A 12,584-nucleotide genomic window follows, 5' to 3' on the forward strand; every position below is an offset into this window, starting at 1 on the left:
AATTACACATTAATTTAAAAGCATATTATAATAGGATATTGAACTTAATTAATTTATAACATGATTTAAACATATTATTGCTATTCCATCTATTACTACACTAAGCTTTCAAATTAATATGTTATTATGAATAATTAAAATTATATCAAATACTATAGTTATAATAATGAATATTGTGATTATAATTTATACTTTTATTATCTATTAGGAAAATAGTTGCCACTATGTGGCAATTGTTATATGATACAATCATCTTTACTAAATGTTGTACTATCATTTATGTGTTTTATGGTGTCATTATTGTTTTCCTTTTTCAGGCAAAAGGCACAAGGTCTTTAAATATATTTAACATTATTCTATAGAGTTGAGTACAAAATATGAGAAAGAATAAAACAACATTGATGAGACCCAAAAGAAACAAACCTATACATTTATTAACAAATTATGACAATAGCTCCTATGTGAACTAACAATGCCAGTAATAAAGACTAAACTTTACATCTTAGCCACTAGACAGAAGAGGATTAAACAAAAGAATAACCACCTTGTAGGAAAGAGAAAAAATTGGACATAAAAAGGTGGGTACAATAACATTAAGAGGAATACATATAAGTGTTAGAATATTTACAATAATAGAGAAGTAGGGGGGTTGAATCAACTATGCTTAGTTCTAGATTTACAAGTTCAACTTTTACTCACTTCAAACAACTTAAACATACTCATAAAACTATTTAGTCCATATAGCATATCATCAACAACTCAACATATTCATTTATGACTTACCTCTCTGTTCAATATATGTCAACAAACACTAAATAAAACAATAGTAAATAGCATGCATCATATATATATCATTCATGTATGTTTAACACCAAGATTTAATGTGGAAACCTAATTTAAGAAAAACCACCAAGTAATATGCTACCACTTTTCACTCTTCTAAAGTGAACTCAACTAAGAGCCAACCCTTTTAAATTTTATACAACACACTATTAGGCATGACCCTATTAAAGGACTAATCACCCTATTAGGAGAGGCCTAGTTAAAGAACTTTGGATAATTCTATTAGAATGTCACCTTGATCAAAGAATTTTAAAAATGACTATTATGTCAACCTTGATTAAAGGATATTAAATGCCACAATGATTAGAAATTAACATCAAGTTTCATCATTTTAGATATAATTCACTTTTTGAATTAAGATCTCCATTAGTTTATTTGTTGATTCATTGGTTAGACTTCATTAACATGTTCATCTTTGATCTTCTTTTTCAAGCAATCACACTTCACCAATCTTCAAACCTTTCCTCTTCTACTCTATTTTTCATAGTTTCTATATAAGATCACTAATCAACAATGAACCAACCTTGAAAACATCTCTTATGTCTCCTTAAATAGGTAGATTTGATTTTTTTTTTTGCTTAAACATCACCATAGATATTAGGGTTTGATTAGATTCTATGAATCTATCCATCATTTAGTCATTCTTCTAATTTCTTGATACTTCTAGAAACTTCTATTTAAATCCTTGCCTTCATGTCATAACAAAAAACAACTCATGCACTAAATATGTCAATTCATCAATCCATATATTTTACAGATTTTTCCTAATCCAAAACATCAACTATATTGGCCTCAAACTTGATTCTTTCACAAATTATTATTTTGTTGACACTTTGTCACCATTGTAGTTTGTTGCTCAGTCAACACTATATAGCTTGGTCTCTACTAATCTTTCACACTTCGATTTTACTATCTTTCTTAGCCTTCATTATGTTTGTTCATAACTGCATTTTCCTTCTTCAACTTGTTTGGCCATAACTATCACTTGGCTAATATTGTTTAATCAACTAACTCTTAAATTCCTTAATCTTCTACTTCAACAACCTTCATTGACTAACCATTATTTACTAGACTTTTTTTTAGCTCAACACTCCTACATTTCATACACTAATTAACCAATGCATCATCTTGTCAAAGACTAACTAATCAAGTGCCTGTTGTTATTCCATCATACTTTCTCCTCTTACGCAACGATTTCACTAGTTCATCTAGTTATCTCTCTTTTCAAATCCTCTTCATCAATCAATAGATATGGCACTCTAGACTATTAGTACTAATCTCTCTAGTAGGTTTGACCTCAATGAAAACATAACAATTATTTCAATTGCAGATTCCAACAATCTTTGTCTTTGGTATTAATGACACTACCTCTATTTACCATGCAAATGCAAAAGACATTACTTTATTTATTATTATTAGCTCCCTCTATGATTTGATATAGATCTTCATTGATATCTTTATTTTTATTTTGATTCTCATTCAATTACAGATTCAATTCTGATACCAACTATAATAACAACTATATTGGCTCCCTCTTTTACATCTCTTCCTCATAGATGTTATATCTCCTTCTAGATATGAATGACAACTACAAAGATATTCTTGCTCTTTGATAGTAATGCCAAGTACATCATCCATACTCTTTCCTTGATTTGGTCATGTATATCACCTTCGATTTTTCACTATTTGACTAATATTGCAATGTCATTTCTATTGTTACCATTAGCTTGACTCATTTTAGTCTTATATGCTCATGCTTCTATCCAACTTATCATAATCTTTAGGTGGCTCCTAAAGTGTGACCTCCTTTATCAATGTGTAAGATAGCCTGATCATAACATTTCATGCAATATTACATCTCTTCTCATCTTGCTTCAGATAGGGGAATGACCCCTAACTCACCTCCTAGATACTCATTAAAATCTTGAGGTAATTCCTTATTAAATATATCATCTATCTCGTCTTTTATGTTCACATACTCCAATCTCACTTCTTTTTCTTCTATTACATCTCTCATATAATGATACTTGATAGAAATGTGTTTGGTGTTTGTGTGCACCACAAGATTCTTGGATATGTTTGTAACAATCATATTATCATAATATATTACAACAAGTTTAGTAATATCTTCCTTCATACCTTTCAATAATTGCTTGATCCATACATTAAATTTGAGTGAACCCATACTAGTGGATTATAGTTTTTTAGAGGAAGAAATTCCTCCAAAAAATGAAATGCAAAAAAAATGTCTTGCAAAGCTTTGATAGAAAATCCTAAAGACATTTGATAGAATGTATTCTACTTTCTATCAAAAGTAAAGTACTTTCAATTGAAAATACTTTTTTGAAATCATGATTTTTTTTAAGAAATAATTTCGATCAAAGCTACCTAAAATAGTTTAAATTGAAAATAATTTCTATAGAAAGTCCCAGGCATATTTTGAAAAGGATAAATAATATCTTAAGTAATCTTTGATTGGGGACTCAATTAGAGGGCACAAATGGAAAAATTAAGAGATGCACATTTGGATGGAATAAATACTCAGAACAAGTTTTCTAATGATTATAGATTTTATATATTTTGATTTCATTATATACATATTCTTTGACATGAATCAAACATAGATTTACTATACAAAAGAAACCTTTGTATTGGATGCTCAAGGAAAAAGAGTGAAGAAGAGAATAAAAATTCTGAAAAATAACCAAAATCTATCTATTTGAATCCTCTTTGTATCATAAAAAAGAAAATTTGAAATTAGACAAACAAAACATAAGTTACATGCATCAAACATAATGTATCTCAAAATTAGAGTTAGGTCAACTTTAAACATTAATAAAATATGCAATACTAAGGATAAAAATATAAAACTACCTTCATAATCATGGTATGAGTGTTACAAACATAAATTCAAAAGAATCACATTGATATCTATAATAGGAAAAAAATAAATCATGCTTGTCAAAAATAGAGGCATTCTTTAAAAATCAGGTTTTTGACAATATACCAGTTTTTTTGTGGGATAAAAAATAATTGAATCAAATCAATTCAAAAAATTTAAAAACAATTTATTTAGAATGTACACAAAAAATCATAAAAGACTTTAATTTACTTCATCTTGAAAATCATAATGATTAAATGACAATTAGAATCCAAAAGTCAAAGTTTTTTTAAAAATTCTTAGTTTAGTGTCAATTTAGACCAAAAAGTGTAATCTGCTCTTGTTGGTCCACCCTATTTGCATAATTAACTGCTATTTTATAGTAGATTGAGAAATATAGTTTTACTTCTTTCTTGTCTATGAAATCAATCTCATGTCTACTATTCGTTAACAATTTGTTATCTTGTTAGATTTTACAACTTAGCTCTTTTTAAAATCAAATGTTTAAAAAAAGAAAAAGAAAGTCACTGACAAATAGATCACTGACAAAAAGAAAATGATTATAGGAGCTACAGGATACCTTGGTAAATATATGGCGAAAGCCAGTGTTTTACTTGGTTACCCTACCTATGTTTTTGTAAGGCCACAATCTCTTACTCCTAATTCCTCCAAAGCCAGCAAACTTCAAGAGTTGAGAGATGTGGGTGTTCTTACACTGCAAGTAAGTTATACAATCTAGCTAGAAAATTATTTTCCCCCATGTCTCTGTTGAAGCTTCCAATTGATTCTTATTGGATTTTATGTACAGGGCTCTCTAGATGATCACGAAAGCCTAGTAAATGCATTTAGACAAGTAGATATTGTCATATCCTCTCTTGCAGTTCCTCAACATATGGATCAGCTCAACATCATAAGAGCCATCAAGGAAGTTGGGAATATAAAGGTACGAAACAATTTTTGAATGGTTGTACTTTCTGTATTCATTTAAGATGCATAGAACAAATATCTTATTCAACTACATCCTGTTGTGGAATTAGAGATTTCTGCCCTCCGAGTTTGGCAACGACGTAGATAGGGTGAAAGGTCTCCCTCCCTTTCAGATAATATGCGATGATAAAAAGACAATCCGCAGGGCCATTGAGCAAGCGGGGATTCCTTATTCCTTCATTTCTGCCAACTCTTTTGCAGCTTATTTTGTCGATTATTTTGTCCATCCTCGGCAAGATCCTCAATTGGATGAAGTTGTCATTTATGGCGATGGACTCACAAAAGGTATATCATATCATTTGGGTTTCAATTAGTACAAATTGTGAAAGGAATCACAGAGGGGTAACCGAAAATATCAATATGTCTATGATTATAATGTGCATAGGTTGTATTTAAAGCAGGGACACATAGAATTGACCTGTCATTTGAATGTTTTGCAGCGGTTTTGAATTTAGAGGACGACGTCGCGGCTTTTACTATTATGGTTGCAAACAACCCAAGAACAGAAAACAGGCTTGTGATTTACAGGCCGCCGGGAAACATAATTAGCCAGAGTGAGCTTCTCTCGTTGTGGGAAAGCAAAACAGGGACCAGTTTTAAAAGAGTTTACTTGTCAGAATCTGAGATGATCAATCTCTCACAGAGTAACTTTCTTATCTCTTTAACCATCCGAGTATTTTCTCATCTATCATGATTAATCCTCATTATTACTGACATAACACAATACTTGATTGCAGCTCTGCCTCATCCTGATAACATTCCAGTTTGTGTTCTGCATAATATATTTGTGAAAGGCGACCAGACGAACTTTGAATTAGGAGAAGACGATCTTGAGGTTTCAGCGCTCTATCCAGACTACAGATACACTCCCATTGACGTCTTCCTCGACGCATCAATCACTGGTCCCCGCGAGACAAAGCTTACTTCCTTCGCCTGAATGTATAACTTTTAATAACCAGCGCACTTTTTTGAACATAATATTTTTACCTGTTATGTGGAGGCGAGAAATCTTACCAGATGTCAGAGGCCCACTATTCTGAAGGCGACCTTAGCAGAAAAGTACAGTATAAATGTGGCTTTTATATTGTGTGGACCAGTACTATTTATATTGTCTAGACCAGTCATTTTGGTCAAGTGTGTTTCATTTGGCGGATAGATGTTCCCTCCATGGGAATAACGTTTTAAGGGAAAAATATGTATTCCCATATATTTATATTTATATTGAAATTTACAAGTCATTGTGAGCATTACATTATTGGATTTCTTTCATATATATATATATATATATATATATATATATATATATCAGTAAGAAATTAGATTCAAGATTAATTATTAGGTGTTGTGATGAATTATTACTATTATTTGCTAAGTTCAAATAGACTCAAATCAGACTCCTAAATAAAAGATTTACAATTTATCTTTTTATTGTATCTACTCTTGCATAATTTTAATATTATTTTAAAACTAACTTAAGAAATTAATATTTATCTAATTGTTTCTATAGTTCATCAATAATTTATTTTATCCTTCTAATCTAATTCATTAAATAAGCTTAATCAATTAAGTCTAGCGTGAAATCATTAATCTAAATTAAAATTAATAAGATAGAATAACCTCTTTTTAGCACAAAGTTCCAATTTTAATCTAACATCATTTATACTAAATAAGTTATTTTATGTTTCAATCCTAAACATTCATGTTTAAGTCTTTGATAAAAAAAAATGGTCATTCAACTTTTTCACATGTGTTTTCAATCCCACTCTTTAGTTACATGCTAATATGACTAGGTTGAGTTGAAGGAGCTTTAAATGTGAGCCACATTCCATAAACATTCCTAGGTGTTTCAATTCTAGATTAATATTACATTTACTACATGGTTTGTTGATCAAATTAGAGATTAAAATATCAAAAGGACTAACTATTATATTATAAATTGTTGATAAATGAAGATAATTTGAAACCTATTGCATAATAGGATAATAACTAATCATGCACTTGGTTGTAGCATTTATGAACATTATTTAATTTTCATGTATTCTAAAGAAGAGTAAATATAATTATGTAAAAATAATAGATATCGACACCATTAACTATGCTATCTAAACATAAGTAGTATAAAATTTACTTCAATAGATAATATATGAGAAATATAAAAAGGTTAAAGCTGCAAGTGCAATCTAGCAATTCAAAGCTCATAATGACATGTAAATCAATACAAATATAAGGGAATACAAACTTAAATATATGAGAGAAATAATATAATCAATCAATTGTCAATTTAATTCAATGTTCAAAGGAGTAACTCTTTTAAGAAGCAATTAATTCTCTATGCAAAAAGTTCCTAAACTATTATATTGAAGATACACAATTAGTATTAATATATTTAATTATTTTATAATAGTAAATCAATGATAGAGGTAATTATCATTAGTAGTTATTTCAACAAAAATTATCCTTCTCGTGTTTAGTTGTCAATGGATTCAATTTTAAATAATTGGGAATTTGTCAATGAAGTTGTTGAAATTGATAGTGGCAACATGAAAAAATTATTTAATGTGCTCATAGGATTATACAATCAAATATTATTAATAGAATTTACACCCTCTTGTTATTATACAAGGTTCCTACTCTATACATTAGTTTATATAGCCTAACATTAGAATAAAGGGATTTAGAATTAGTTTAGATGTGGCCAACCAAATAGGTATCTTCTAGGGCCATGACTTCAATTATTTTGATAGTTTGAGAAACCATATTTTCTTTAATGTCAATTTAAACACTTTGAGCTTATTACCTTTTGGTTGTTCTTAAAATTCAAAAATAATGGTCTTGCCATTGAGCATCTAACCTTAGTCTTTACTAGCTAGGAAATAATCTAGGTCATTTGACTTTAGCTTTCTATAGTTAAACATAATTTTTTTTTCTTATTTTGTAAGGATATTGCCAGTAATACCAATCTAATAATAACCAAGTGCCTTTGGTAGATTAGTAAAACTAGGAAATATCATAGGAACCCTTTGGCTTTTTTTTTTCAATAAATATATAAATTTGTCTAAGGTACTTATTTAGTCCATTATGTTGTAGCTCTAGTCTACTTTTTGTGTACAAAAAAATGTTGGGCCACTTCTATACATTCTCTTATGAGACTGCTATGATTCAATGAGAAATGATACACCCTTGATCAGACAAAGAACCTACCTTGAGAAATTTGATGTGAAGCTATGCAATAACCCTTGAAAGGGGTTGAATAATAAAAACTTTATATAAAGTGATAAAAAATTTTGTGCCAACTGGAAGTCGTATAAGCCTACATACACATTTTTGTTACTCATAATGGGTGAAGTGAAGAGGTACATGACAATTCTCTTCCCCTTTTAGGATAATCTAAAATTTGGACCCTAGGATCCAATCTCTAGTCAATTGAGTAACCTTTAGTTCGGCTTCAAGGCTTAGGGAAAAAAATCCCCAAGGACTGACCCATAAGAAAACATGCTTTTTATAGATGATTCCTCCCCACTTTGATCATTAAAATTTGTGGAATAGAATGACTCCAAAGAGACATCTTTTTTAATCTAGAGATTCAATCATTATTAAATGTTAAGTAGGAGATCATTTGCACAATAAGTCAAATTGTGATATTGCTATCAGGATTTAACTGTGTGATTTTGAGTCAAACTCATTGACCCATGTTTCATGAGTAGTGGTTCAAAATGAATCCATCTCTCATGAGAATAAATGGAACACTTAGCACTCATTGGATCTAGGTGATGCTCACAGGGGTGAAGCATCGAAACTTCTCGGGAGGTCACCCATCCTAGTACTACTCTAGCCTGAGCGCACTTAACTACAGAGTTTCCTCCATAGTTAAACCCAAATCTTGCAACCCCATTTGCAAGCTTGCAAATGGGGTTGCAAGATTTGGGTTTAACTATGGAGGAACTTGTTAGGATTAACCACAGACAGAAATAAAAACTATATGCAAATATAATCAATAATAGAAAATAATAGATCACACAGAAATGAACACAAGGCACCAAGATTTAATGTGGTTCACCCAATCGCTGGGCTATATCCACCAAACAACAAGTTCAATCTTATTACAATCCAGTGATTACAACTTATTACAATCTGTAATCCCTTACAGCTCAATACTATCACAAGAAGCAATTCTGCATCACAACATAATGAAAAATACCTAACCCTAAACCCTTTTATACAAGTATTTTATTCATTTTAGGGTTACAACATGTCGGCCATATGTCGGCCTTAATATGTCAGATATAGCCAAAAAAAAATTTAGGGTAATGCCCCGAACCCTACTATTTATGAAGTATGTACAATACTTTCCTGATCAGTCACCATAATCTAACAGAAACTCCATATTTAAGCGCACTCACGCTGGAGTAGTACTGGGATAGGTGACCTCTCGGGAAGTCCTGATGCTTCACCCTTGTGAGCATCACCTGGATCCAATGAGTTTTAAGTGTTCTATTTATTCTCATGAGAGATGGATTCATGTTGAATCACTACTCATGAAACATGGGCCAATGAGTTTGACTCAAAATCACACAGTTAAATCCTGATAGTAATATCACAATTATTAAATGTGTTAAGTGTGCCCTACTTGTACTAATAATTTAAGTCAAACCCTTCTTACAAAGGGTACACTTTTAGGTGTTGGTAGCATTTTAAAGCCTTAATCTCTTTTTGAGACTACAAAGGTGTCTTAATGCTTGTGTGGGGACCAATCCAAGTGAACTACCAAGATCTTCTGAAGAAATTTACACTCACCATTTGTACTTAATAGTACACAACTGTCAATGGAGTTTCTTTGAATGTGAGGTCCAATGGTCTAGTAATATGTTAGTACTCATGAGACACTTAGCATGGGGAAGGATTTTGGTTATCAAGCCAGATTCTTTTTAGGGATAGATTTTGTTTATTACTTACTTTCATTTTGAGTATCTTTATCACCTCCTCCTTCCAAGTTTCTTTTCCCTTGGGTGGATTATTTGTGATTACTAATAACATTATACCTTCAAGCCATAGGAAGAGAATCCAAAAAACTAGAGAAACTTATACATGTTCAAAAAAACATACTATATATTTTTAAGTGGTGAGTGAACTATCTTGTGTCTTATGTGTGTGCTCTACCAAACAATCATCTCACAAAAAATTCCAACTATTATTCAAACTGGTTCTAGAAGTTGTCAAAATCACTCAAGCATAGTAAATAATCAAATCAATAAGTCAAATAATACATTTTAGGTCAAACTATTAACAATTTTTCATTTCAAATTTTTTTTATGACATGTTGGTCTAGTTTTTATTTTGTGACATTAGGTTCTATTGTATGCCCTTCAACCAAATTATGATTCTATTTTTGGAGTTCTATCATTTTTTTTAGGAACTTCAATTATGCTATCCCATATTTTTCACATCCTATGCAAATTTCTATTGTAAAACTTAACTCCCTAATGTTGTACATTTCCAATGATTAAACTTCAATGAACATTTCTTTGGGTCTTCTTATTCTTGGTTCCTTTTGGTTTCTTGGTGTATCGTCGTAGATTAGGACTACCTCTTTTTTTGAAAAGAAGGCTTAATCTACTTCACTATGAAGTTTTGGTCAATATATTACATATTTGGCTTAAATGCCTTATAGATAGCATTATGTGCTAATGGGGATAAATTATAAGGACTCTTGCAGAGATGATCGAGTGCTAATGTGTTGTATTCATGACTTAGTTTGCCATTCATGTCAAAATATATGCTTTATTTCTATTTTTGATAGAGTTTTTGTAGAATTTTTACTGTGTGATGTTAGAGGATGCAAAATTACATTTTGTGGACTTATATTAGAATTTAGGAACATGTCCTAATGCTCTAGCTATGTTCACTAGAATTTTCATGAAGGTTTGTGGATGTTATTAATGATTTTTTGAAGACTACTCTCAGAATAGGTTGGAGGAAATAGAGTACTAATATTTGAGTTATATCTTTTCAGAAAGGTAAAAATATTTATCATTGATCTTGGATTTAGGTTAAAGATATGTTTGTGATGTTTTGTTCAACATGGAAGAATGTGTTGATCATTCTATAAAGACTTGTGAAGGATAGTGTATGGGTTGTTTCTTGCCAGCCAACTTTTTTTTGCATTCTTTTGGAATTTGTAAATAGTTATGTAACATGTAATGCAATAAATTATTGTGGTCCTATATTATTTATTAAAAAATTTAAATCATCAAGGGTGACATAATTAATTGTTTTGGGACTTGGTATAAATGAAATATTGTTTTTTGGTTACAAGTGTATATTGATGTGTTGTAATATAGTATCATTGTAATATGTGAGATTTGGATATGAATAAATCCTAAGAGTAGAGCAAAGATTGGTGATGATGTTGTGTTAAGTAATTTAAGTAAATGTATTGGCAAGTTAAGTTAATATTTAGTTAGTTCACTCTTAGATATGTTATCCTAGGAATTATTTAGCGACTCATATGTATATATTATATATATTTTTAATTCATATGTAAGGAACATTGATATTAATACATGATCATGTAGGCATCATTCCAACTGAGCTTTTCCCTTTGATCACTGATTTCCCTAGTTAACATATCTTATTTCACTATTCATGATTGTTGTCTTTTGGTTGTTGCATTGATTTCCTTCATGTTTTTAATTTAATATATTTTATAAAATATTTTTAAGTAGACAACTTATTCACCTCCCAATTGTGTTTGCGAACTTTAATTTCTATCAATTGGCATTACAACTGTTGAGAATTATATCTCAACCTTCCAAGCTTTTTTTGAGAAACTCCAATTTTTTTAAAGAAAATTCTAGAATTTGTTTGTGGTAGTTTTCCACATGTTTATGAGTTGGAAAAAGGTGTACGAGTTGTTAAAAATGTGTCTAGTCTCTAAAACAATGTAGAAGGGCTATTTTTAGAGTGTAAACAATTCGTTATATGACTTTTATGGGGGTCTAGACAAGAGGATAAAATTATGGACGAAAATGCTATTCTTGGAGTTACAAATGACAAGTGGGTAACATGTGGCATGGTTGTTTTGCCCATGCTTTTTGCCCATGATTTTGTAAGACCACAAATGGTTTCCAAGTTGTAAATCACTATAAAAGGAGGTCTTGGGGAGGTGTTTGAATCATTGAGTTCAATTTGCAAGATTGGGTGCTAGAAGGAGTATCTATCTGAGTCTGAGTCTAAGTTTGAGTTGTGGTGATGTGCTCCTATAAGAACTTGCATTGCATGTGCATTGTAATTTGCTTGATTTGAGAATACATTGTGGGCTTTGGAGGGTATATTTTTTCTCCAATAAGGGTTTCCCCATGTTAATCATTGTGTTATGTGGTCATTATTATTTTTATTATGTTATTATGCATTTCTTGAGATCTATGCAATAGTTAGTCAAATTTTCATAATATTCCCTTCAAAGATTAGCGTAGGAAGCAATTCCACAAATGTTAGCTTCCCTACAAGTGGTATCAAAGCCTGGCTAGTTTTGGTTCTATTTATTGGGTACAAGGATTTTTGAGCTTATCAAGATTTGTGTGGGAGCTTGTGCAAAAGTCTTTCTTACTTCTATGTTGCAGGATTGCAAAGATGGAAAGCACATTAGGGAGGTGTTTGAATCATTGAGTTTAGTTTGCAAGACTGGTGCTAGAAGGAGTATCTCTTTAAGTCTAAGTCCAAGTTCAAGTTGTGGTGATGTGCTCCTGTAAGAACTTGTATTGCAAGTGTATTGTAATCTTTTGGATTTAAGAATACATTGTGAGGGTTTTGGATGGTGGGATTTTTCTCTCGGAAGGATTTCCCCACAGTAATCATTTTTTATAAGTTTATTGTT

The 12,584-nt window shown here is 30.8% G+C and overlaps 1 protein-coding gene across 1 annotated transcript; it reads left to right on the plus strand.

Moving 5' to 3' along the window:
* Positions 1-4,280: 4,280 nt before the first annotated feature.
* Positions 4,281-5,750, plus strand: LOC149546639 (isoeugenol synthase 1-like). Its single transcript, XM_089794638.1, has 5 exons — positions 4,281-4,445; positions 4,533-4,667; positions 4,762-4,996; positions 5,152-5,355; positions 5,449-5,750. The coding sequence occupies exons 1-5, from the start codon at positions 4,281-4,283 to the stop codon at positions 5,646-5,648; spliced, it is 939 nt and encodes a 312-aa protein (XP_089650764.1). The 3' UTR covers positions 5,649-5,750.
* Positions 5,751-12,584: the final 6,834 nt, after the last annotated feature.

The sequence above is a fragment of the Cupressus sempervirens genome, chromosome 7 (assembly GCF_028749045.1).
Source record: "Cupressus sempervirens isolate cs-2001-9-10 chromosome 7, ASM2874904v1, whole genome shotgun sequence".
NCBI classification, from domain to species: Eukaryota; Viridiplantae; Streptophyta; class Pinopsida; order Cupressales; family Cupressaceae; genus Cupressus; species Cupressus sempervirens.